At 45.9% G+C, this 27,334-nt stretch overlaps 2 protein-coding genes and 1 pseudogene across 10 annotated transcripts in view; 2 read left to right on the plus strand and 1 right to left on the minus strand.

The window, feature by feature from the left end:
• Acss2 (acyl-CoA synthetase short chain family member 2) overlaps nt 1-1,683 on the minus strand; it is a 47,474-nt gene extending 45,791 nt beyond the window's left edge. Inside the window, exon 1 of the mRNA XM_008847877.3 lies at nt 1,446-1,683. Coding sequence (XP_008846099.1) covers nt 1,446-1,623 — 178 coding nt within the window. The 5' untranslated portion in view covers nt 1,624-1,683. The remainder of the gene's footprint in view (nt 1-1,445) is intronic.
• Nucleotides 1,684-5,318: 3,635 nt separating this feature from the next.
• The window catches only part of Ggt7 (gamma-glutamyltransferase 7), a 30,763-nt gene continuing 8,747 nt past the window's right edge, over nt 5,319-27,334 (plus strand). The window contains exons 1-10 of one of the 9 annotated variants that reach the window (XM_029570820.1): nt 5,319-5,548; nt 16,380-16,615; nt 16,897-17,048; nt 18,264-18,393; nt 19,904-20,146; nt 20,255-20,417; nt 20,734-20,930; nt 22,044-22,131; nt 23,959-24,086; nt 24,267-24,355. In XM_029570820.1, coding sequence (XP_029426680.1) covers nt 5,380-5,548; nt 16,380-16,615; nt 16,897-17,048; nt 18,264-18,393; nt 19,904-20,146; nt 20,255-20,417; nt 20,734-20,930; nt 22,044-22,131; nt 23,959-24,086; nt 24,267-24,355 — 1,595 coding nt within the window. In that variant the 5' untranslated portion in view covers nt 5,319-5,379. Of the gene's footprint in view, nt 5,549-16,379; nt 16,616-16,896; nt 17,049-18,263; nt 18,394-19,903; nt 20,147-20,254; nt 20,418-20,733; nt 20,931-22,043; nt 22,132-23,958; nt 24,087-24,266; nt 24,356-27,334 lie in introns of those variants that run through there. The other 8 variants (XM_029570822.1, XM_029570823.1, XM_029570821.1 and 5 more) reach the window with 8 other exon arrangements.
• LOC115072857 lies at nt 8,433-8,779 on the plus strand (annotated as a pseudogene).

Genomic DNA, 27,334 nt, shown 5'->3' on the forward strand with positions numbered 1-27,334 from the left:
AAGAGATTTAGAGTTTGGGATAGTGCCAATGGTACTGCCAGAAAATTGAAAATTAGGAGGAAAAGAGAAAGAGAGAGAAAAAAGAGAGAGAGAGGAGGAAGGAGGGAGGGAGGGAGGGAAGAAAGGAAGGAAGGAAGGAAGGAGAAAGAAAAAGAAAGACAGGAAGAAAGAAAGAAGAAAGAAAGAGAAGGAAAGAGAGAAAGAAAGAAGAAAGAAAGAGAAAGAAAGAAAGAAAGAAAGAAGGAAAGAAAGGAAACCAGTAAAAGAAACCAGTAAAAAGGACAGGTCTTGGGAGTGAAAATTGGTGCACCTCATTCACAGTCATGTTGAACTAAGCATAACATCAACGTTGTGAATACAAATGGTCTACAACCCTATGAAATTTGGGAACGGAACATAGATGAAATACTGGTATGGGGCAAGATAATTAGAATAGGAATTCCTGCAGGGGTAATAGCTTACCCCTGGAAAACAGAGGAACTCATAATGGAAGAAAATAGAAAAAGAGAGGGAAAAAGACTCCCAAGGACTCGAAGTTGGACACTGCCTGCAGCAACGAACTTCACACTTGATTCAATTCCATTTTGCATTGCTCAGTAACTGCCTCATCCATGTTGTCATTAAAAGAATCATCACTTATTTAATGTCTGCTGGGCATCAAGCATTCTATAGTAAATGTTTTTAGCCACTTTGGTCCTCATGTAATCTATGAAGCTGTTATTATTATTCTCTTAGGGATGAAGAAATCTAAGATAAGTTTTTAAAATGTGCCTAAGACTCCAAGCACAGCCATTCATAGATTTTTCTGGGTGTGATTCATGGGTCCTTTTTGTTCTACTATCAAATATAATACTGCCTCTCAACCGGGATGTGGTTTTGCTCCCTGATCCAGACTTTTGAAAGCAAGGATAGAGATTTTTATTTTTATTTTTATCTTTTTTGAGACCGGGTCTCCTGTAGCCCCAGCTGGTCTGGAGCTTGCTATGTAGACTAGCGATCTCACAAAGATCCACCTGCCTCTGCCTCCTAAATGCTGGGATTAAAGTCCTAGCACATTTTAAAGGCATGGGATTATCTCTCAGAATCTAAAGTTCTTACTACTTTGATCCCAATTTTTAAAACAAAAACGATATTTTAACAACTTTCTCCTTTCTATACTGGGCGACTTTGGGATTGTTGCTATAAATAAATGCAGGACCGCAAGACAGGAACCAGACCTGTTGCTGCCTCACTCTGACACCAAGTTCACAAGTTCGAGGTCTGCGGGAGCCCACCACGCTGCCAGGGAGCCCCCCAACTTCCAGAAGTCTCCCATCTGCTCCCGGCTCCGCCACCACTGCTTCCCTCCGCGGACCTCCGTCTCCTCACCAAGCCCCCATTTTCCCAGGGGAGCCCCGCTCCTCCGCTCACTGGCGCCCCCCGGGGTCGCCCGGGCCCAGCCTCACCCCGTGGCTCCTCCACAGAACGCCGGTGCAGCTCGCGGTAGCGCTGCAGAGAGGGAACGTGCGCCGAGCGGCTGACCTCCGCCGGCGGGGACCAGCTCCGCATGCGGCCCTGGGCTCCGGGTTCCCCCCGGCCTCGGCTCCCGTCGCCGCTCTGACGCCGCTCCTCGGGAAGCCCCATCGCGTCCAGTTACGAGCTCCGCGGTCGCCCGTTGAGGTTGCCTCAGGTGCCGGGTCTGCGAAAACAGGCCCACCCTAGAGGCGGGGCCTCAGGCAGGGGCGGGGCCTGGAGGCGGAGGTGGGGCTTTCGGCATCCAGTAGTGGGCGAGGCCGTGCCTGGAGGGGCGGGGTCAGCAAAGACAGCTATAGAAAATCCGGCCAGTGGGCGGGGCTGTCTTGCCGGAAGGGGTGTGGCTGTAGGGTGAAAACCAAGGAGCGGGTTGGGAGTGACAGGAGAGAGGTGGGACCTTGGAATGGCAGAGGAGGGGCGGGGCCAGGCGTGACAGGCGAGGAGGCTGGCCGTGGAGTGATGGGGAGGTGCCCGGCTGGATGTGACAGGAGAGGAGGCAGGCCCGTGGAGTGACCGAGTTAGGGTCTTGGAGTGACAGATAAGGGGTTGGGTTACGGCGGCGCCGAGCAGCTTGAGCCGGGAAAAGCTGGCGAGCGAGAGACGTTGGGTCATCCGTTGTGGACGCACCATGGTCTGATTGCACAAGCCTGTCACTCCACCAAGTTGGAACCCAGGTGGAATACAGTTCCTTCTAGGTGACACTTTCCTCTAAGTCCCTTACTCCTTCTCAGGAAAGATCCCTCCCCGACCTTGAGGCAGAGCTCCCAGGATATGATCCCCTCCCTGCTGACTACCCAAGAACGTTTTCATTCTTGCCTCCATAAATCTCCACCCAGATCTAAAGTACAAGACTCTAAGTGAAGACTAGGAGGAACCTTCAGGCCTCTGCCAAAAAGCACAACTCCTGATTGCACAAAAGGTAAACTTGGAAAGGGAAGTAACTCTCAAAAGGGCAGGGGGCAAACAATGATCAAGTTAGTAGTCTGGGTTCTCTAATTCAAGTCTGTTTTTTATTGCTACAAACAGACACTAGGGCTTGTAAAATGCCAAAGTCTATGTAAAATAAAATAAAAAATAAAATAAAATAGAGAAATCATTCACATTCTCTTCTTTGCTTACCAAGTTTTTTTATTTCAGCAAGGGCCACTAGTTCCATCTGCCAAACTTGAGTTCACATACCTCTAGCTTCCCTCTAACAAGAAGCCAGGTCTGGGTTGGAGAGGTGGCTCCAACCAGGGGAGCCATCTCTCCAACTGTGCTCTCAGGGGTTAAGAGCACTCACTGTTCTTCCAGAGGACCCAAGTTTGATTTCCAGCACCTACATGGGGGTTCTGTTGCCCTCTTCCAGCCTTCTCAGGCATTATACACATACCAGTAAACATTCCGGCAATCAAAAACATTTATACAAATAAAGATTAATTAATTGATTAAAAGAAGCCTGGTAGCCAGCTCCCACCCCCAATCTCCTATCTACATTCATCACCAAGAAGGGCCCACTTCAACAATTTACAGACTGTCAAGGTGAGGATCCTTAAATATTTAACTACAAGAGTGAGTCTGAGGTCTGAAGCAGGCAGCTCTGCCTTCTGATGCCTACACATGGCTTGTGACCCCATCCAGCCCTGTTTCCCTTCCCACTTGCTTCCCTGTTCTTTGTCCAGCTGGCCATAAGCCCAGAATATTCTAAACTGTGGAAAAAAAAAAAAACAAAAACAATCTCCTTCTGCTCAGATGTATGACCGAACCTACCCAATCCTGAGGAGGAGTATCTTGGGGGCCATTACAGACCTTGTAGAATAGATATGTATCCCAGTGAGGGAACAGATTCTTCATCAAGAAGACATCAACTGTTCTGAAGGGATGCACACTTCACTGCAGTTACCTGGATTGTATCAACTAAACTAGATTTTTCTGGAAGTGGGTATATCTCAGATACCATGGAAGAGCTCTGGGCCTTGCTTATAGGACACAAACAGCTTTAAAGGACCCTGGCCTGTATAGAGTCCCCCTAGGAGGATAAAAACTTTATTAAGGAGATTTGGACCCAGATGAGAGGGTTCAACCCCCCCTGAAGGACATCCAGCTACACTGATGGAGTAAATATCACTCAGTTGGGGTTGGGGAGATGGCTCAGCTGTTAAGAGCACTGGTTGTTTTTGAAGTGGACCCAGGTTCTGTTCCTAGCACCCACATAGCAGCTAACAACTGTCCATAACTTCAGTTCCAGGGGATCTAATGCCCTCTTCTGACCCCCTCGGGCATTACACCACAAAGGTGCACTTACACACATGCAGGCTATACACTCATACACATAAAATAAAAATAATAAAATATTTTTAAAAAATCACTCAAGTGGCACAGATCTTTAGTGGGAACAAACCCCACTGGTGGAGTGGGAGAATTGTGGAAATAGACTCTCCAGACTTCATTGAGAAGAACGTCTGTGTGGCAAGGAAGGCCCATGTAATTCTACCTATAGGTATAAAGACTGTCATCATCCCTACTCCCATCTCCACTGTGTAGCTCTAACCAGCCGGCCTTCCTCAGCCTTTCTTCTGCAGCTGTTTTCTATCTACTGCTGCCCCCTCCTGTTTACAGGTGGTTCTGCAGCTCCTTGTATCCACAGTAAGTGCTTACCAGTTCAGGTCACAGGAAGAATGGAATCTGGGGCTGGGGAAGGAAGGAATGTTGTGTGCCCAGGGGCTTCACTGGTCCCTTTTCTCTGCCTGTGAGCTGAGCAGTAGTCTGGGCTCATAAGGGAGAGGATCTTTCCCATTCTTGGAGATGGGGGAGTACAAGCTGTGGTGTGATTATGATTCTAGAGATGGGCTTGGCAGGCAACTAAATTACAGAAACATGTTCTCTTCCTTCCTTTTCCTTTCCTTCGTTTTTCTTTTTTCCTGGTGGTGGGGATCAAACCCAGGGTCTCAGATAGGCAGGCGCTCTACCAGTGAGCCACTCCCTAAGCCCTCATTCTTACCCTTTTAAAATCCTATCTCACCTGTCTCCTGCTCTACCACACCATCGCTGCTTCTTTTTACTTGTTTCCAAAACCACAACAAAAACTCTTTCATGACCCGAAACATTAAGGTTCCAAAGACGTTGTTTCAGCCTACTGAATCACGATCTCTGGAGTGGAATCTGAGGGTTTGCTTTCAAAGATCTGAAAACACAGTGAAGTTAGGGGGAGTGGTGCTCTCCCATGCTAAGAGATCAGGGCGGTTCCAGAAGGAGTTAGGGGTTAAAAGAAAAGTGTAAGAAGTGTTGGGGCGCAGAAAGGGCACATGTGAGATCAGACGAGAGGTCCAGGAGGGGTCTGCGGATGAGAAAGCAGTCTGAGGATGAAGCAAGGGCTGGAGCTTTAAAAGGAGCCTAAGGGTTGAGTGAAGGCGGAGCCTTAAGTCAACGAGAAGCCTGGGGAGTTGGAGTAGTAGTACGAGACTCTTGGTGTCCAAGCAGAGATTTGGAGTCCAAGAAGTTAGGGGTCAGAAACCAAGATCTGGAGTCAAAGAGGGCTTTGCGATCAGTGGTCAGTCTGTGGTCCCAGGAGCGTCTGGGGTCCGAAGCTGGATTCAGACTGGCAGGAGGAAGGAGTTTGGCCGGGGATTGCAGGAGCCCAGAGCAGCATGCTCTTCCCTGCAACCTTCCACTGCCCTCCCAGATCCCATCCTCCTGCACCTGCGTGCATGCTGCAGACATCGTTTCAGCCTTCAGCTAGCAGGGGCGAGTCAGACCAGGACAGAGGAGGGTGGGGGCGCCCCCTCCCGGCTGTCCAGGAGCTCAGACCCCGCCCTCCGCCCTCGCACCTCCCACCCCTGCCTCTGCCATTTCCGGCAGGCGCTGCGCTGCTGGGGGGTAAGGGCGAGGATGGCGACAGAGAACGAGGCCAGCCAGGAGAGCGCTCTAGGCGCCTACTCGCCCGTGGACTACATGAGCATCACCAGCTTCCCGCGGCTGCCAGAGGATGAGCCTGCGCCTGCGGCTCCGCTGAGGGGCCGCAAGGACGAGGACGCCTTTTTGGGAGACCCCGATACCGGTGAGGCCCTGTGGCCCCATCCCTGCCCCACCTTGGGAAGTCCCTCGGCCTTTTTTCATCTGTCCTGAGCATCCACCTTCAGGCTCCATCTCAGTCCATCCCCTTCCTCCTGGACCTCTTTCCTTCTCCCTCCGCTCTGTTAACTACCTGGTGGGGAAAGGGGGTATTTTTGCCTCGGGAGGCCGGAGGCGTAGGATGCGACAAGAGAGAGGGTGCCAGGGACTGCAGTAGGAGGGACTAGGGTTACCTGAACCTACCAAGAAAGAAGGAATGTTGGTGGTGGGGAGATCCTAAAGAACAGCTGTGATCACCTAGTAAAGGCTTGTCGCTAGCTTCAGAGACTGCAGTGGGAGGGATAGAGTCTGGGTCTTAAGGGGAACTTCCTCACAGCCAGGGATTATGGGAAGCAGAGAGTCTGGAAGAGGAGCTGAGAATCCCTTCGTGTCCAGGGATGGGTAAAGAAAATATGATTCCTTCTGTGTGTGAATCCTGGGTTTAGAAGACAAGGGGATAGACTGCATGACCTCTCAAAGTCCTTGGGGACTTGAGTGCCTTTGCTGTCCTGTGGCTTACCCTACCCCTTCCAGAGCTTGTGGATCTGGCCGGGATGTTAGTAAGATACCCTGTTCTCTAGGAAGCAATTTTACTGTGTTCTCAGTCCCCTGCAGAAACTGAAGGAGTGAAGGGAGGGAGGAAAAGAGGGAGAGGCTTGGGAGATCTGGAGGTCAAGAGGGCTCTTACATTCCCTCCCTATCGCTTTCTCCTATCCATGTGGCCCAGCTCTATCCTCCTCCATTCTTAATCTTCCATCCCCCAGCACTCTCTCCCTCAACGTCACTTCCTGGCATTAGAGCATCCTTCTGCCTCCCTCTCTCTTCCTCCCAGTGCCTATACTTGAGCCTTATCCCTTTCTGGCTGTAGGATACTGCTTCTCTGGCCTAGCTTTTTCCATCCTGGCCCTTCCATGACCACTCCTGGCCTGACAGTGCCCACTTTTCTCCCACATTCTGGTCATCTGCCTCTGACCAACAGCCCCCACCAACCTGACTGAACTGAACTTTACCCAGGATGGGAATGAAGGGATGGTGAGGCTGGGGTGTGGAGACTCTGGGACATTAAATATCAGGGGTGCCCACCAAAACTAGTTTTCTTGGGAAAGAAGCCTTGGAATCAAATGATAGAAGGGAGAGAGAGTGTAGGAAGGTATGCCCTTGTGGCTACCAGCCTGAGCCAGGTTTTTTATTCAGGGATCAAGAGTGGTGCTTTTGATCCTAGTGCTGCTGTGACTGTATTAAAGTAGAAGTACCTACCCTATACTGTACTGGATCTTAGCTTTCTCTTCTAACTGAACAAAGAATGCCTATCTGTCCTAACTTATGTATTGGACTCCCTTGATCTGTCTTCTCCTGGCTCCCTATTAATGTCAGAACATTTATAAAAAGCTTGTGATTATTTTTTTGAGCAGTGATGTGATTATTCCATGCCTGTGAGTTCTCTGAGGGCAGGAACCATGACTTTTTTTTTATTCATTATCCTTTCTCCAAAGTGTTGAACACACTCAGTAGATAATTGTTGAGTGAAAAGATGAATGGAAGATCTAAGTATGAAATAACAGAAGGGGAGGGAGTTCCAAAACCTAAGGAATACCTTGGGAGATCTGGGAATAGGCTGTGTTCTAATGTATGCAGAAATTCAACATAGGGGATAGGGGTCTAACTCAGTGGTAGAACACTTGTCTAGACATCCTATGAAGACCCTAGTTACCTGAGCTTCCAGAAACTTAAACTGTATCACAAGGTTGTGCACCAAGGTTCCCAGGGACTTACTTGCCTTGCAGGGACCCAGGGCCATGACATCATAATGATATAAGGATTTCAATGCCATGTCACTTAAGCCCTCTTCCAAGTTCTAAGGCTCCTTTCGTCCAGCTTGACCAGCCTGCTGTTTAATATGACCTTCTATATTCTCAACCCAGTAGTGCCACCTAGTGGCACTGCCCCATCTTCTTAGCCAAGACTTTGGTCTCTCCAAAACCTAGTACCAGGCACCCTACAGCAGGCTCTGTGGAAAATGCATCTAGATAGTGTTGGGAAATGCTTGCTTTCTTTTCCATATGGAAACCATGATGTGTGTCTCCCTCTCCCAGGCATTGGTCTCTAGGTATCTTGAGGGTACCTCACCTTCAACATGGGTAATGCAGAAATGGTCATCTCTTCCCCACATGCTTCCTCTTCCTCCATTGCCATTCGTCAATGAATGCCACTGCCATTCAGCCAGTATCCAAAGCGGAACCTAGACTAAATTCTATCTCACCATAATGTCATCCCCACTCTAAGCTACTAACCCATCATACCTGCATTACTCATAAGTTTCTAGCCCTTTCTGCTGCTGCCCTCACTCCAAATACCTGTACCACTCTGCACTTTCTGGTCATGTCACTCCCTAATTCAAATGTCTCCCTTTAAGTGAGTAAGCAGGCCACAGATTATTTCAGTCTCTAATATCTCTCTCTCTCTCTCTCTCTCTCTCTCCTCATAATCAACTCTGTTGAGGATTTCTTATAAACTCACCTAAAATAGTCAAATCTAAAAAGAGAACCTTATTGGGCTGCATAACAGAAAAGTCTAAAAACAGAAGCTCAGGCATAGATGGATCAAGGTCCTAAAAAGCAATTAAATTTTCTCCATCTTCTGATTCGATTTCATTTTTGTGGGTTGTAGTTATCAGAAAGCCCCCACGGCTACAGACTTTTATTCTACCAACTTAGCAACCTAGGCAGAAAGAGAACTTCTCTTTCCCAATAGTTCAAGCCAAAGTTTTAGTCTTATTGGCCTGCTTTGGGCACATGCTTGTACATGAACCAATCACTGTATAGAAATGTCTGTCTCGGGGGTCGGCTCGGAGTGCCTGGGCTGCAGTCATGACGAACTTACTTCAGCTTGTGCGTGACCACTGGGTTCATATATTTGTCCCTATGGGATTTGTCATTGGCTATTATCTAGACAGAAGGAATGATGAAAAGCTAACTGCCTTCTGGAATAAGAGCATGCTGTTTAAAAGGGAACTAAGGCCCAATGAAGAAGTTACTTGGAAGTAAAGACTGTGAGTAAATCACAGGATGTTCACCTTTTAAAAGTTATGGGAGAAATAAAAACATGCTTATTATTTAATTAGAAAAAAAGTCTGTCTGATTGGCAAGGACTGGATCATATTCTGGTCAAAGATGAGGGAGGGAAAAAGGGTGTTTCCTAAAAGAAAATCAAATAGGCAAAGCTGAGTATGGTGGTACACACCTGTAATCCAAGTCCTTGGAGGGCAGAGACAGGAGATTTAGAAATTCAAGGCCAGCCTAGGCTACCTAGGGAGTTCAAGGGCAGCCTAGGGTATATAAGAAGAGGAGGAAGATGGGGGCGGGGCACTAAATTATTTGCTAGGCCAGCTACCTTCAGATAGCAACTCTTTGGGTTTCACAAATTCAGACTGATTAAAGTATCTTTCCCCTAAAAGATACTAGGTTTTTGTTTGATTAGTTGGTTTTGGTTTGGTTTGGATTGGTTTTTGTTTTGTAGCCCATGCTGGCTTGGCACTCACTATGGCCTGAAACTCATGGCAGTCCTCCTACCTCAGCCTCCCGAGTGCTAGGATACCAAACCTATTTCTTTTTCTTTTTAATTTTTATTTTATGTATATGAGCGTATTGCCTGCATATGTGTAAGTGCACCCATGCCATGTAATGCCCTCGGAGGTCAGAAGAGGGCATTGGATTCCCCCGGAACTGGGCCATTGTTAGCTGCCAAGTGGGTGCTGAGAATCAAACTCAGGTCCTCTGCAAGAACAGCTAGTGATTTTAACTACTGACCCATCTCCAACCCCTGCAAACCTATTTCTTCTGGTCCTAAACTAACCTTTTTCCAGGGTTTTGCTCTTTCTCTATATATCAGCAAAATCATATATATCAGTTATTGCCTTGGCATTATACTGTGCAAAAAGAAAACTCAGGAAATTTTAAATTTTTCTTTTTTTTTCATTTTTTTCTTTAGTAGATATTTTTGCTGAATAAATGAATAACTTAATGATAGGCTAGTAGAAAAATCTTAAATAGACATAGTTGTGATGGAGCTATATCCTCTTCATTCCCTAAGTCATTTTGTCTCACTGGAGAAAACAATTGAAGGGCAAGTACCTGGAAATGCCAACTGAAATTAGCATATACGGTTGGGATTTTGTTTTTTAATTTTTTAAATTATTATTTTATGTGTATGAGTATAATGCACCTGTGTCATACAATGCCCAAGGAAGTCAGAAGAAGGTGGTCAGAAGAAGGCATTGGACCTCCTGGAACTGGAGTCCAGCACCATGTGGGTGCTGGAAATCAAACCTGGGTCCTCTGCAAGAGCAGTCAGTGCTCTTAACCTCTGAGCCATCTCTCCAGCCCCAGATTTTTGTTTGTTTTTGTCTTGTTTTATTTTGAGACAAAGTCTCATGTAGCCCAGGTTAGCTTTGAACTCCTGATTCTTTTGCCTCCATTTCTCAAGTGCCGGGATTGTAGATGTGTGCCACTACACCCACCTAGCTCATAAGATTGGTTTCTGAGATTAGAACAGCTGCTGATGCTACATGGAGCAATAGAAAAAAAGCCTCTCGAGTGATACAGATTCTTGATTCTCCCACTTACTCATGCTATAGTCTTAGATAATCAATATCACTTAGCCTCAGTTTCTTCATCTGTAAACTGAGAAGAGCATAGCCTAGCACATAATAAAGTCATGGAAATACTTCAATGAGGAAATGCATGCAAAATACATCCATAAATACAAATTCTTGCTTGGGAGATGGCTCATGGGGTAAAGTGCTTGCTGCTCAAGTGTGAGAACTTTAGTTCAACTCCTCGGAACCCCCTCAAATTGCTGGGCATGGTAGTGTAATTTATAATCCCCAGTGTTCCTACGTTGATATGGGAGATAGAGGCAGGCAAGTTCCCAGAAGCTCATGGGCCAGCTAGCCTGGCACATGCAGCAGCAAACAAGAGCCTTGTCTCAAATAAGGTAGAAGGTGAGGGCCAACACCCAAAGTTGTCCTCTGACTTCCATATATGCTCAAGTGCCTGCAGGCACTCACAAGAACACATGCATACATGAATCATGTATACATACATCATACATACCTCATACATACATGCAAAAAAAGATAACTAAATAAACAAACAAAAGATCAAATATCTTTCCTATACTTCTTTTGGCACTTCTAAGGGCCTAGGAGAGTTCTGTACTCACAGTGGGTATTTAACATGTGTATATTGAATGAATTTAATTTGATTTATAGACTTGTGGTACTGGTGTTGATGGTTAGAAGCATGATTAACAAAGAGGAACTCCCCCCAACCCCCAGAATACAAGTTGGGTTTTTTTGTTTTTGGTTTTTTGAAACAGGGTCTCCCTGTAGCCCTAGCTGGCCTGGAACATGACCAGGCTGGCCTCACTCTCACAGAGATCAGCCTGCCTCTGCCTCCTGAGTGCTAGGATTAAAGACATGTGCCACCATGCCTGGCCTGAATACAAGCTTTTTTAAAAAAACTAAGAAGTTAAAAACAAATTTAAAATTACATGCTGATTGTAAAAACAAAGTAAAATTAATAGTGAGGAAAAGTATGTCCCCTTCTCCATTCTTTGAAAAAAATATTTTATTTTTTGGCTTTTTTTTTTTTTTTTTTTTTCGGTCTTTTTGAGACAGGGTCTCCCTGTAGCCCCAGCTGTCCTGGAACTCACTATGTAGACCAGGCTGGTCTCGAACTCACAAAGATCCGCCTGCCTCTGCCTCCCAAGTTCTGGGATTAAAGGCGTGCACCACCACACCCAGCATTAAAAAAATTTTATTTTTTAATTATGTGTATGTGTGTATGTTTATGTGTGGGTATGCACATGTGAGTACATTGCTGGAGCAGGTCAGAAGAGGGGTGTCAGAGCCCCTGGAGTTACGGGCAGATGTGAGCTGTCCAGCATGGGTACTGGGAACCAAACTGGGGTCTCTGGCAAGATCAGTACTCAGTTTTACCTGCTGAGCCATCTCTCCAGCCCCCTCTTTTCTAGTCTTACTTCCCTGTAATTTATCTCAACATATGTATGTTAATATTTTTTAAAGCTGTATAAGTGCTGGAGAGATGGAGCAATCAGTAAAGTGCTTGCCTTGCAAACAGGAGGCCCTGAGGCCCTGAGTTCAATCCCCAGAACCCACAATAAATAAATACATTTTTTTGAAAAATGTAATAAAATCTAAAAAAAACCCAAAAAACAAAAACTGGGCCTGGGCATGGTGGCATGTGCTTGTAATTCCAGTGCTGGGGAGGCAGAGACAGGAGATTCTCTGAGGCTCAATGCCCAGCCAGTCTAGCCTAATTGGAGGGCAGTGAGAAATCTTGTCTCAAAAGGAGATGAACAGTGTTTCTGAGGATGACACCTGAGGTTGTCTTCTGACCTGCATACACACACACACACACACACACACACACACACACGCACACACACATACACATACATGCACGTACAAATGCATAAACGCACAAAAGAATAGAGTCAGTGAGATGACTCAGTGGGCAAAAGATTTTTCTGTACAAGCCTGATAACCTAGGTTTGACCCCCAGCACCTCTAAAAGGCCAGATGTGATGGCTTGCACCTCTAATCCCAAAACTCCTATGGCAAGATGGGAGGCAGAGACAGGAGACTCACCTGGAAGATTGGTAACCTTCTAGCCTGGAGTACACAAAGCAGCAGAAACAAGGGATACTCTGCCTTAACGAGGAGAAAGGAGAAAAACAACTCCTGAAAAGTCCTCTGGGGGGCTGGAGAGACGGCTCAGTAGTTAAGAGCATTGGCTGTTCTTGCAGAGGACCTGGGTTCAATTCCCAGCACCCACATGGCAGCTAACAACCATCCATAACTCCAGTTCCAGGAGAATCTGACGCCCTCTTCTGACCTCCTTAGACATTGCATGACACAGGTGCACTTACATATATGCTGGTAATGCACTTAAACACATAAAATAAAAATAATAAATAAAATAAAATAGTTGTTTTCTGAACTTTACATATACCATGGCACATGCACTCCCACATATGTATTTTTTTTTTGAACATGACCATTTAAATTTTTTTTTTTTTTTTTTTTTTTTTTTTTTTTTTTAAAAAAAAAAAAAAAAAAAGAGGACGATAAATCTTTCACTGTGATATATCAAAATAAAACTCACAAAGATCCACCTGCCTCTTGAGTGCCGGGATTAAAGGCGTGTGCCACCATGCCCGGCTTCCCGAACATTTTTAAATTTAATTTTAAAAGGAATATAAGTGGGGGCTGGAGAGATGACTCATTGGTTAAGAACACTGATTGTTCTTACAGAAGACCCAGGTTCGAATCCCAGCACCCACATTGCAGCTAACAACTGTCCGTAACTCCAGTCCCAGGTGATCCAATAGCCTCTTCTGATTTCTGCAGGCATTGCACAACATGGTACACTTACCTACATGCAGGTAATACACGCATACACATAAAATAAAAATAATAAAATTTAAAGTAAAATAAAAGGAATATAAGTGGAGCATGGTAGCTCACACCTGTACTCCCAGTACTCAAGAGGCAAAGACAAGAGGATCACCTCAAGTTGGAGGTCAGCCTGGACTACTTAGAAAGTTCAAAGCTAGTCTGGGCTACCTGTCTCAAATAAATAAATGAATAAGAATATAATGCCAGGTGTGGTAGCACACACCTTTAATCCCAGCACTCGGGAGGCAGAGGCAGGCAGACCTCTGGGAGATCAAGGCTAGTCTGTTCTGCATAACAAGTTCCAGGCCAGCTGGGGCTACAAGGAGACCCTGTCTCAACACCCCCCCCCCAATATATATATGTAGCAAAAATTTCAAGTAAAACGTTATTCCCACCTTTAAACTACTATAATCTATTTTTTTACATATATCATTTTATCTATGTATGTGGTTTCTTATTTTCATAAAAGAAGGACGTGTGGGTCATGAAAATCCTTAACACAAAGTCAAAGACCTTGGATTTTTATCATGCATTGTAAACACAAAAATATGACAGTCGATTTTTTTTTTTTTTTGGCCCTTTTAAGACAGGGTCTCCTTATAGCCCCATCTGTCCTGGAACTCGCTATGTAGACCAGGCTGGCCTTGAACTCACAGAGATCTGCCTGCCTTTGCCTCTCGAGTGCTGGGATCAAAGATGTGCACCACCACACCTGGCTTGACAGTCAATTTTTAATGTTATCACTCAAACTTGTAAGGAGAATATACTCCTAATGTATGGCAGCAGGTGCTCAAAAATATTTGTCAGTGGGGCATGTGGGATGGATCAGGGAACAGTTAGGGGAAGGAATGGAGAGTGAAGATGATCAGAATACATTGTACGCATGTTTAAAATTCTCAAAGAATTAATAAAAATATTTAAATTTAAAAAAATTTGTTGCTGGGTGTGGTAACACACACTCGCAGTCATAGATACTTGGGAGGCTGGGAAGGAAGGATTGGTCGAGCTGGTGAGACTAGCCTAGGTGACATAATGAGACCTCTGCCTCTTACCCACTGAGATGACTCTTGCCATGCAAGCCTGATGACCTGGCTTTGATCCCCAGAGCCTACAAAAACAATCCAACAAACCTACAAAACAACAACAAAAAGCTAAAAGATTTTGTTGAATAAAATTTAAAACACTGTGAGTATAGCAATAAGGTGTTAAAGTCAAAGTACCAGCCAGTCACCCCATTTCCTCGATATTTAATCTAGGACCTTTTGGGCATAGTGGGACAGGCCAGGGGGAATAGCACCTAAGGGAGAGAGCTATGGTATGGAAGAGGGTGCTTGTACCTATGCAAGTGCATGCAGGGGCCAGAGTAGGACCCCAGATATCTTCCTCTACCACTTTCTGCCTTATTTCCTTGACACAGCCTCTCACTGGACCAGAAGCTGAGCTTTTTGGCTAGACTGGTTGGGGAGCTAGCTCCCAGGGACCGCCTGTCTCTGCTCCACAGGGCTGGGGTCTCAGGCATTCACTATACTCAGTGTTTTACTGTTAGAAAAGGCAATAACTTCTTGAGTGGGCTACAGTGCCTTTGGAGCACATCACTTCATGGAGTCCTGGTCCTGGCCCACCTACTAGGGATTAGCTTCACTATTAGGCTAAAGAAGGTGAGGCTCATGACTAGAAGTGACTTGTTCATAAGTGGCTTTTTGATTCTCCCTTGCCTTCATTCTTATTTTCCTCTTCTCCATACAGCAGCCAGAGATCACATTAAAGCACCAAACAGCTGGCTTCAAAATCCTACTCAAGACTTTCTAGTGGCCTCTTATAAAAGGGTAAAATCTGCCGGTCATGATGGTGCACACCTTTACTCCCAGCACTTGGGAGGCAGGTGGATCTCTGTAAGATTAGGATCAACCTGGTATACATAGTGAGTTCCAGACCAGTTGGGGCTGCAGGGAGACTCTGTCTCAAAAATGCAACAACAATAATAATAATTATAATTATAATAATAGGTAAAATCCAATCTTCTTACAGTGTCTATAGGACCTAACATCTATCTACCTTTACTGCTTTAAAAAAAAAAATTTTGGTCTTTTTGAGACAGGGTCTCCCTGTAAGCCCAGCTGGCCTGGAGCTCACTATATAGACCAGGCTGGCTTTGATCTCACAGTGATCCACTTGCCTCTGCCTCCTGAGTGCTGGGTTTAAAGGTGGGTGCCACCACCATGCCTGGCCTCATACTGCCTTTTTATCCCTCTCTTGCTGCCACACCAGAACCATCAGGCCTTGTTTATTTCTTTCAAATGTCTCAAACTCAATTCTACATTAGTGCTTCTGAACCTGGTGCTCCCTCTTCTGGAACACTCTACACATCCACTTGCTCTCTACTGTGGCTCTTTTTGTTGTTTTTTTTTTTTTTTTTTTTTTTTTTTTTTTTTTCTTATCCCTTAGTTCTAAGCTTAAAACTCATTTCTTCAGAGACTTTCCCTGTGCCTATATGAGAGAGTGCATGCTGAGGCCAGCGTAGAACCCTGGGTATTTTACTTTGTCTCTGGACCTTATTGCCTTACTGAACCAAGCAAGAGCTGGCCTTTTCTATTAGACTGACTGGCAAGCTAACTCTCAGGTTCCCTCTATCACTGCCCTTACCATGCTGTCAGGAACAGCATTTTACACAAGTGCTGGGGATTTGTACTCAGGTCCTCAGGATTGCAAAGCAAGTGCTCTTACCCACTGAACCATCTTCCCAGTTCTGCATGTATAAAGAAAACTTTATAGAATTTACCCCAACTTGTTGATTTGTTTATGGTCTTTTTCCTCCTCTGGCCAGTGAGCATCACATAGGTGGGAACTACCTGTTCCTTTTCCCCCAGCGTCTAGGATAGGCGGGACCTATAGTAGGTCCTTCCTATTTGTTGGATGGATGGATTCCAGAAAGAAAGGCTGAAAGCCAGGGTCCCTGGTTGATTGGTAATTGCTTCCTTAAGAAGGCTGCCGCCCAAGTAGGGCGGAATCAGGTTTTCAGGGAAGGCTGAGCACCAGCCATCCTTACCCTCCCTGTGGTTCTCAGCCCCAGGTATTTGCCTGGGGCTCTCCCTCAGCTACTTACTTTGGGGGTCTTTTTCCACCTGGAGGTTGGCTTCTCTGAGGTGCGTCAGAGACAAGGAAAAGTGTTCAGTGCTGGCCAGTGGGGTTGGCTGGCCAGTGGGGTTAGTGTGGTGCGGGCGGGGCGAGGGGCGGTGTCAGTCCTGAAGGCAACCGGGCCAGGCTGGAGGCTGCCAGACCGACTCCTAGCCGCCCGCAGACCCGGACTCCTTCCTGAAGTCTGCACGGCTGCAGCGGCTGCCTTCGTCGTCATCGGAGATGGGCAGCCAGGACGGGTCGCCGCTGCGGGAGACGCGCAAGGACCCGTTCTCCGCCGCAGCAGCCGAGTGCTCCTGCCGCCAGGACGGGCTCACGGTCATCGTCACCGCCTGCCTCACTTTCGCCACAGGCGTCACTGTGGCGCTGGTCATGCAAATCTACTTTGGGGATCCCCAGGTAAGGGGAGTGGATGGGCAGAAGGTGGGAAGTTGGGAAGAGGGAGTGAGGAAAAAAGCTTGAGAGGGCTGTGGGACCTGAGGAATGGCCAGGAAGCTGGCTAGGTATGGGAAGGGAAGAGGTCATGAGGAGGAAGGTCTGGAAGGAAGGAATGTCTAGGAATCAAGGGGAGAAGAAGGCAAGGCTTGCCCCGCATTCCCTATAGAGGGTCTGGGGTAGTGGAGGTACATTAGAGAGGTGGAGGCCCTACTACCCCCACTCCTTTCTTGCCCCCCCCCCAGATCTTCCAGCAGGGTGCTGTGGTGACAGATGCCAGCCATTGCACATCACTGGGCATGGAGGTGCTCAGTAAACAGGGTTCTTCCGTGGATGCAGCTGTGGCAGCAGCCTTGTGTTTGGGAATCGTGGCTCCACACAGTTCTGGCCTGGGCGGGTAAGGAGCTGGGTAAGGACCCCATGGAGGTCTGGGTCCCTCAGGCCTATTTCTTGTCTCCTGATCTATAGGCCTAGTATGGGGAGTAGGTGCCTTCTAGATGGGCTTGAAGGGAAGCTGGGCCCCAACTCCTTGCATTTTCTCTTTCCATCACTCTTTTCCTCCCTGGATGGAGTCGGAATTGCAGAACTGCCATATAGAAGATCTGGAGGTGTCTTCAGAAGCTTTTTTGGTTTTCTACCAAAAGAGGAAATTTGTCGAGTATAAAGTGAGGTACACAGTAAGGAATACCATCATCAATTAAAGTAGTGATGCTCCAACATCTAGGCTCACAAATCCCTGTGAATCTGATGAAAACTATGGATCTTTTCCACCAAAAATACACTCCAGGTTTAGAATTCTTAAAACAAAGGTACAAATTGGTCACTCACGAACTACATCCAGCAGCCAGATTGGTTTGATTTGCACACTTAAATGGTTATTGTTCTTGTTGTTTGCTGTTGTTAAAAAGTTGAGTTTTCATTAAGAAAAATCCAGGTTTCTAACATCCCTGGAGCAATCAGATCTGGTAACATACTCCCATATGGCTATAGTTATCTGAAGCTGAACAGAGTTGCTCTCATGATTGGGCAAGTGCTGTCCACTTTGCTGTAGCTCCTGCCACACTCTGCTGTTTATCTGTCCTGCTTTCTTTAGTTTCCTGGCTGTACACACTGAAGTTTGCAACCCCCATCTCAGATATAAACGAGCCACAGAAAGGGAGCAATCCGACAAAACCATTATCTTAGTTCCTACCTAACCAGCCCTTCAGGCCTATCAAAGAAATTCCTGCTTTTGGCTTTGCAGTTTATCCTTACATAATCCAGTTCTGGGGGGAGGGTAGGGGGTATACCAAGTAGGCAGGTGAAGGAAGCTGGCAAAGGTCCAGCTCTGGTGGAAGGTGTGGGAAGGAGGCAGAGCAGCCTGCTCTCCCAGTCTCTGAGTTTTCCTTAATCAGGGATTAAAGTCTTCAGTAACTTGAGTCCCCTACCCAGTTGATTTTACCGGTTGTAAGATGACTGAGTCTCTGAATCCCTGCTGGGGAGGGGGCTCCAACATGTGACCCAGTGTGACAAACAGTCTACAACCCTCACCACTGGGGATTATGAGATGGCAGTTTAGTTGTTCAGTGGGTTGATATCTTCTCATCACCTTCCACCTCTGTGTTTCTCCCAGTGGGGGCGTAATGCTGATACATGATATCCGACGAAATGAAAGCCACCTAATTGATTTCCGGGAGTCTGCACCAGGGGCCCTCAGGGAAGAGGCCCTGCAGAGATCCTGGGAGACCAAGGTGGGGACCCTGGTGAGAAGGGAGGGTTCAAGGGGAGGAAAGTCTCCATTCCCTTCTGCTAACCTAAGCATTGATTTGCAGAGTATTTATTATGGGAGTGGCAAAAAGAGTTGAGCAGAATGCTCCTAGGCTACATGAAGACAGGCAGTCCTCCATATAAAATAATGAGTAAGGGCCAGTGAGATGGCTCAGTGGGTCATGGCACTTGTTGCCAAGCCTGACAACCTGAGTTTCATCCTCAAGACCAACATAGTAGAAGGAGAGAACCAATTCCTGCAAGTTATCCTCTGACCTCCACATACATTCCATGGCATGTATTTGTTCCCTCCTCCCCCAAATGAATAAATAAATAAATGTAATTAAAAATTAAATTAAGCTGAGTACGGTGGCTAATGCCTTTAATCCCAGCACTCAGGAGGCAGAGGCAGGTGGATGTCTATGAGATCGAGGCTACCCTGGTCTACATAGAAAGTTCCAGGCCAGCTGTGGCTATAGGGAGATCATGTCTCAAAAAGACCCCCCCCAATTTTTTTTTATTCTTATTTTTATTTTATGTGTATGTGTGTTGCCTGCATGTATGTGAGTGCACCTGTGTTGTGCAATGTCTCGGAGGTCAGAAGAGGCCTTCGGATTCCCCTGGAACTGGAGTTAAGGATGGTTTTTAGCCACTGTGTGGGTGCTGGGAATTGGACCTGGATCCTCTGCAAGAGCAGTCAGTGCTTTTAACTGCTGAGCCATCTCTCCAGCCCCAAATTTTTTAATTAAAATAAAATAATGAGCAAAAATATCTGAGTGACTAATAACAGATAATGCTACAACATCTACTTCTGGTAGTCTTACCTGTCTGGAAGGTAGAAGGAAACACAAGGCCACTTTTGAGTGCCCCCAAGATATCACACAGTTGTTGCACTAAAACACATCTATCTCATTGTTGCCAATAACTTTCCCAGCCTATGTCATATTGGAAGGTTAGAGAGGACCTGCTAGAGGTAAACCCACTATCTATTGAGAGCAAAAGAAGAAATGGTAGGTTTAGTGCTGTGGCGAAAGGCAAACATACTCCTAAGTTATAATAGCTCAGAGTGATGGGGGCTTGAGCATGAATTGGTTAAGTCAAGGTCCTTTGTCCACTATTTTAAAAAACAAGGATAACTATTATTTAGTATGAATAGATATTTACATTTTATTTAATTTATTTATTTGTATTAGTGTTTTGCCTGCATGTATGTTAAGTTTACCCATGTATGCAATGCCTGTGGAAGCCAGAAGAGGGCACAAGATCCCCTGGAACTGGAGTTAAGGATGGTTGTTAGCCACCATGTGAGTGCTGGGAACTGAACCCTGGTCCTCAACAGGAGCAACAAGTGCTTTTAAGCACTGAGCCATCTCTCCACCACCACCACCTCCCCCTCCCCAGTGTGAATAGATTTTTTACTTTGGGTCCTGATTCTTGGAAGGATTTGCTTAATTCATTAAATCCCTCAACTGTGGGGGGTAAAGACATTTCTGCATTTGCATACAGGAAGTCAGGGAGATGGGAGGTTCCTGGGAAAAGCTTGTCCTTCTCCTGGGATACTTGGCTTGTGTCTCTCCCCTGTGCCAGCCATTCCTGGCTTGGGGCTCTGCGGAGTTCAGCCCAGCGCCCCCGCTTCCAGTGACCTGGTCTCCTCTCTCCCTCGCCTGCCCGCCTCGCCTAGCCTGGGCTCTTGGTGGGGGTCCCCGGAATGGTGAAAGGGCTACAGGAAGCTCATCAGCTCTATGGCAGGTAAAGATCCTCCCTTGGGGACCAGGGGCCCCTGCCTACATCTCTCCTTGGATGGCCTTTTCCTGCCCTCCTGGATTCTTTCCTTCCCAACTCCCCTTCCCTTGCCAGGATTCTCCTTCCCAGGAACCCCCCTCCCCCCAGGACCCCTCCTCCTCTCCCCAGGACCTCCTCCACCCCCTGCTCTCCGGCCCCCTCAGGCTGTCATGGTCCCAAGTCCTGGCCTTCGCAGCAGCTGTGGCCCGAGATGGCTTCAACGTGACCCATGATCTAGGTCAGTGGGGCCTGGGGATTGGGGGAAGGTACAAAATTGATGGGGAGGACCTTGAGATTTGGGGTCCAAGTCAGAGAGGACCTCTTTTCCAGTTTGCTCCTCAGACTTCTTCCCATCCCACCCTTACCTGGAGGCAGCCTCCAATGGGCAAATCTAGAAAGAGCCTGTGTACATTCCTCCTTCCTATGCCAGGCTCCCAGGGGGCCAGACCTCTTAGGACCAGTCACTTAGCTCTTATCAACCCCACCTATTGCCAGTCTCAGCCATCAAGTCCAGTCCTGGCACTACCCACCCAGCCTCCCGTCCCTGCCCCCAGCTCATGCCTTGGCCGAGCAGCTGCCTCCCAATGCATCGGACCACTTCCTGGAAACTTTCCTGCCATTGGGTCACCCACCTCTGCCTGGCTCCCTGCTGCAACGGCCTGACTTAGCTGAGGTGCTGGATATACTTGGTATCTCTGGCCCTGCTGCCTTCTACAATGGTGGCAACCTCACATTGGAGATGGTAGCTGAGGTGAGTGTAACAGTGGAAGGTGAGACATGCCCCAGGACTCTACAGCAAGGGTGCCTTCTTCCCACTTTCTCTTTTATATAGTTTTGAGTTGTATTTATTTGAACTTAAGAATAAACAAAATAACCTCTGGTGATAGAAATCAGACCAGTGGCCCTTAAAGGCAAGAAGGACTGCTTAGTATGTGACATGAAAAACATGGGATAATAGAAGTGTCCTGTCTTGAGAGGTACCTTTGAGTGTCCCAGCATCAGCTTCAGTTTTCCTAAGCCCACAATCTTCCCTGCCCTGGATTTTCTATGGACTAAGAACACCTTCTTCTCTAGTAACTATTGGGACTGAGGAGATTGACACTGGCTGCCCCCACAACTCCAAAGAGTCTTGCTTAGTCTGATATAGTAATTGGATTTTGAAAATATTGTCAAAGGAAAGTTCATTCTAGAAAAGATGCACAGGCCAATTCAATGATGCTGTGTAGTGGTAGTGGGGTTATATAAATCTCTGCCATATACTGTGGGAATTACATAGGTATGTCTTTCAGTCATGAAGCACCTTCTTTATGCCAGACATTTTAATTAATTTTTATTAATCTGCCAGACAAATCACCACATAGTAGCCAAGAAATTCAATGAATAGTTCACTGAGGGTAGATAAACCAAAAGTTTCAACTACTAGAAAGTACAAAAGAGATCGGTAGTGGTAATACTAATTTAAGATTGATAATTAGAGTGCTGCTGGGATAGAAGGAACATGTTGATTTGTACGTACAAGATTGGTCCATTGGTCAGGAGAGAATGCTCAGTTGTGCCCAGAAAGGGTCAGTCATACCAGGGTCACTCAAACTTGATAGTTTAAGCACCCTACCATTGAGCTATACCCCCAGCCCTGTAGTATCTTTAATTGGTTATAGTGAGATGCCAAATTCAGTTTTGATATTTCCTATACAAGTGCTGTTTCCCGTTCCTCTTTTTTCCCTATGTTGATGGGATTCCCCTAAAGGACATGGTCACAGGAGAAACAAACATTGTAAAGAGCTGATCTGACTGTGATCTAGATGTGTATCATAGGCCAGGCCCAAGTGCATACAGTGGTGGATGTTCATTTTCTCCCCTCCAGGCTCAGCATGCAGGGGGCGTCATAACTGAAGAAGACTTCAGCAACTATAGCGCCCTCATGGAGAAGCCTGTGTGTGGAGTATACAGAGGTGACCTCTCCCCCAGCTCCCAGGGTCCCCACTCAGGAGAAACTTTCCAGTCCATGACCACATCTTTTTAGCCTAGAAACTCCTCTCCTTTTCCCAGGAGAAACTGAGGCAGTAAGCTTCCTAGGCAGCTTCCTATTGAAACAAGCCAGAGCCAGCCCACCTTCTGAAACAGCCATGGAGGCAGTTACTCCAAATAATTACAATATGTGGGGGATATCTAGCCAAAGGCTCATACCTGGAAGTTGAGGTTCTGGAAAAAGGGTTTCCTTTTGTTTTGCGGGGGTTTGTCGTTTATTTGCTTTTTTATAGTGCTGGCCATTGAACCCAGAGCCTCGAATGTAGAACACTCCCATTATTGAGCTATATCCCCAGACTCATAGATTTTTGTTGATTTGAGTTCTGTATTGCCTCAGCCCTGTCCCCTAGCTCCCTTCTCATTGACCTATACTTCCTAAGAAGAATTTGTCAGGCCAAAGTCTATCTAATGGAATAAAGACAGTCACAGACTTGCCCTTTATTGGCTGTAATCCCTAGAGAGGAATGGAATATGACCCACCCAACTCAAGAAAACCAATCAGAAAGCCAAACTTATGGCATGAGTGAAGTTTATATTTGCAGCCCCCAAGATAATGGATTCTAGGACCCTCAGGAGTTCTTAGGTTCTCTCCTCTCTAGGAGGGACAGTTTACCTCAAGCCCTGGTGAGGCTTCATCTAGGTTCAAGTTTCCAGGCTCCTATATTCCTGATTCCTTGACCAGAGGCAGTGGTATTTGAAGTTAAAGAAAGAATGTAGCTTTGGAGTCAGAAAGGCCTGGGTTTGAGTATCAACTGTACTATTTACCCTGAACTAGTCATTTCTGACTCTGAGCCTTGGTTCTTTCCTTAAAATGGAGACAATAAACTGGGTGTGGTGATACACACCTTTAATCCCAGCACTGGGCAGGCAGAGGCAGAACTCTTGAGTTCAAGGCCAACCTGGTCTACATAGTGAGTTCCAGGCCAGCTGGGTTTACATGGAGATCCTGCTCAAAAGGTCCAAAAAAAAAAAAAAAAATGGACATAGCAATAGTGTCTACATCTCAGGGTGCCCCTAAGAATTTGATGAAATCATGTAGGGCGTCACCTTGACCACAGTGGGCACTGAATATGTATTATATTTTCCATTTTCCTTCCCCAGTTGGGTTGTCTTGACAATCTAGAACCTTGAGTGCTCTGGGTTCACCTGATCTCTTATAACCGTGACCCAGTTGCCATTTGTGCCTCATTTTCTGCCCCTATAGACTAGGAGTGATTAAATGAGTCAATTAGTATTATTCCTTTAATGTCCAAATATCTAATAACACAGGTAGAGGAGGCTGCTGCTCCCAAGAAGTTTCAGGTTGAGTGGAACCATCAAGGGCCTTGGGCAGTATCCTGGCCTATGGGAGTGGCTGAAAGGAGCCACGTGCACATGGCAGTCTAGGAATCTGTAGGCATTTGGTCACCTGTCCTGCTTTGCCAATGGCCTGTATTGTGATGCTCAGTAAGCCACAGTCCTCTTCCAATTTTAGTATGTGTGCTGCTGAAGTGAACACAGCACAGCTCCCTTAAGTCTTGGTCTCCTCCTATGGCAGAGGAAATGGAAGACCAGTGTCTGATTCCAAGTTTGGCCTTGCATTTGACTTAGCATGAGAACATCAGTGCATCCCTTTCCTCATCCAATGAGGGCATTCATTGCCTTGGTCCCAGTGTTTGTGATGGTGGGATGTGCAGATGTGCAGATGAGATGTAAGATGTGAAGATGACTTGACCCTTCTCCTGCCATCTGGTCATTTCCTTTCCTTTCAGGCCACCTGGTTCTCAGTCCCCCACCCCCCCACACAGGCCCCGCCCTAATCAGTGCTCTCAACATCCTGGAGGGCTTCAATCTCACCAGCCTGGTATCCCGTGAACAGGCGCTTCACTGGGTGGCAGAGGTAAGGCCTGTCCCTCCACTTCACCTGGATTTGGGGAGACTAGGAATGGGAAAATGGAATAGCACCTTGAAAGAGGACTAGAACGCTTTTGAGTTTTCTGACACATCACATCAGAATCCCCAAGTGTGGAGTGCCGGGAGGTGCCTGGCAGCCTCTTCTACATCCTTGCTATATTTTCAGACCCTGAAGATTGCATTGGCCTTGGCCAGCAGACTGGGAGATCCTGTCTATGATTCTACCATCACTGAGAACATGGACGACATGCTCAGGTTTGCGCTGGCAGGGCCCTGGGTGCTGCAGAAAATGGGGTGGGTGGTTGTGGGGAAGGAATCAGGTGAAAAGCTAGTCAAGTTCCAAGTCTGTTTCAGGTGAACCCCAACTCAAAGTATAACATTAGGTGTCTCTGCTTGCACTGCACCTTCCCTGCATGCATAGTGAGTTGGTTGGTCTATTTCATGTTTTTTGGTTTTTGTTTTTTGGGTTTTGTTTTGTTTTGTTTTGTTTGTTTGTTTTTACCTTGGCTTGGTACCTAATCTATTTGGACCCAGCCATTCTCCACTTTTTGAGTAGAAAAGAAAAGCCTAAGAACAATAAAAGTAATGTCCATGCAAGTGCTGGAGGGGGCGGGGATTTTTGAGGAGATACATCTATGCCAGTAGTATAATATATACTTATATAATATATATAAGCCTATGCTCTGGTGAGACTGCTTCTATTAGCACCCAGTTTTAGTATTCTCTAGTTGTGTCACCTTGGGAAAGTAACTTAAACTCACCAAGACTGTTTCTTCAAGGGGCTTGACAATAGTGTATCAATTTTGTGAGGTTTTAATGAGAACTAAATAAAATCATAACCTGTGGGGTTAGAAAGATGGCTCAGTGGTTAAGAACACTGGTTGCTCTTGCAAAGGACCTGGGTTCAGTACCCACATGGTGGCTAACAGCCATCCTTAATTCCAGTTCCAGGGGATCCAATGCCCTCTTCTGGCCTCTGTGGGCATTGCATGCATGAATGCTTTTAATACGTGTAGGCAAAACACTCATACACATAAAAGTAAAAATAAATATCATAACCTATAAAGCATTTGGCACATTAACTGAGCACATAGTAAATGCTCACAAAATACAAGTTATTATTAATTGGCCATAGAAGTAAGAACAATTTGCTGTTTGGCTGGTATTGTACCTGACTTGTAGTCTAGCTCCAGGAAAATCATAAACCAAAAATATAGTTAATGTAAAGGTATACTGTTAAACAACTTTCTTTGAATTAAATTGGAGAAAATGAGACTAAATGGGTTAGGGGGGTGTTACAGACAGCAGAAATAAGTTCGAGAGGTCTATTGTATAGCATGGTGACTACATTTAATGACAAGCTGTTAGATTTTGAATAATGCAGAGTAGATGTTAACATGTTCTCATCATATAAATAATAATTATGAAATCATTATCATTATCGGTTGTGAACTTGTGAGCGTTAACCATCCCTCCATGTATATATATACTTCAAAACATCATGCTGGTGGCTCATGTCTATAATCCCAACATTCAGGAGGATGGAAGACTGCCACAAGTTTAAGGCCAACTGAGACTACATAGTAAGTTCCAAGCTAGCCTAAGCTACCATGCGAGATGCTGTCTCAAAAAGAAACATTTTTCAGCTGGGCGTGGTGGCACACGCCTATAGTCCCAGCACTTGGGAGGCAGAGGCAGGCGGATCTCTGTGAGTTCAAGGCAAGCCTGGTGTACATAGTGAGTTCCAGGACAGCTGGGGCTACAGGGAGACCCTGCTTCAAAAAGACAAAAAAAATTTTTTTTTTAATATCCTATTGTATGTGAAATACGTTCAGTTTTACCTATCAGCTAAAAAATATGGAGACTGGTAGATAGCCCAATGGGTAAAAGTGCTTTTAGCATAAGTGTGAGGACCTGAGATCGAATTCCCAGAACCCATGTAAAAGCCGGATGCCTGGCATAAACATCTGTATCCCAGTGCTCTCTTAAGTATGTGGGGCGGGGGGGAGGCAGAGATAGAAGCTATCCTCGAATACACAATGTGAAAAACAACAGAGACCCTGACTTAAACAAGGTGGAAGACAGACACACAAGGTTCTCCCTCAGACCTCCACATGGGCACCATAGCATTTCACCATGACAGTCATGTGCCTGCACTTACACACAGGAATGCACATACACACACACACAGAGACAAAAATAATTGAAAGTTAATGTCATTTATCAAGAAGACAAAACAATAACTAATGAATGTGAAGGTCACAAGGATGAAACCAAGCTTCTCCCTCCTATGTGAAACAAAGCCCTGTAGCAGGCTCTGCGTGGTCATTGGCTTTTTTGGTTGAAAACTGTGAATATATTCAGTAGTCCTTGATAATTTATCATTCCCTATCACTACAAATAACCCAACATACATTTATTAGCAGTGATGATTGAGAAATTTTTAGTTGTGCTTTAATCCTGGAGACTTTAGCTCTAAATCACACACAGTTACATGAATTACATTCAACTATCTCATCTAGTAAATAGTTGTTGGGACTTACTTTATATTCTTTGCCTCTGAAAAAGAAAAAAAAAAATCTAATAGCAAGTAAAGATATTTACAAAAATCTTCCCCCAAGCAAACACTTCCTCCTCTTCCTCCTCTTTATCCTCCTCCTCATCTTTCTCTTCCTCCTGCTCTTCTTCTTCCTCCTTTTGAGACAGAGTCTTGCTGTATAGCCCAGGGTAGCCTAGAACTGTGTGTCCAGTCATGACCTAACACTTACAATCCTTCCACTTTTGCCTCCTTAGTGCCAAGATCACAAGTGTGCACTACCAAATCCAGCTTCTAACTAAACTTTGTATAAAAACAACTTTGTTTTATTTTTCTTACTGATTGTTTTTAATTTTATGTATACAAGTGTTTTGCCTACATGTATGTGTGTGTGTGCCAGGTGTGAGCCTGGTGCCCACAGAGGCCAAAAGAGGGCATCAGACCCCCCGGAACTGGAGTTACAGATGGGTATGAGCCACCATGTGGGCGCTGAGAACCGAACCTAGGTCCTCTACAAGAACAGCAAGTACACTTAGCCACTGAGCCATCTTTCCAGCCCCCATAGTTTATTTATTATTATTGTGTATGTATCTGTATTGTAGGGGGCCACACATGTCAAGTTCAGAAGACAACTGTGGAGTTGGTTCTCTCTTTCCATTTTTATCTGAGTTCCAAGGATTGCATAGCAAGTACCTTTT

The sequence above is a fragment of the Nannospalax galili genome, unplaced genomic scaffold, assembly GCF_000622305.1.
Source record: "Nannospalax galili isolate Female #2095 unplaced genomic scaffold, S.galili_v1.0 scaffold724, whole genome shotgun sequence".
NCBI lineage: Eukaryota > Metazoa > Chordata > Mammalia > Rodentia > Spalacidae > Nannospalax > Nannospalax galili.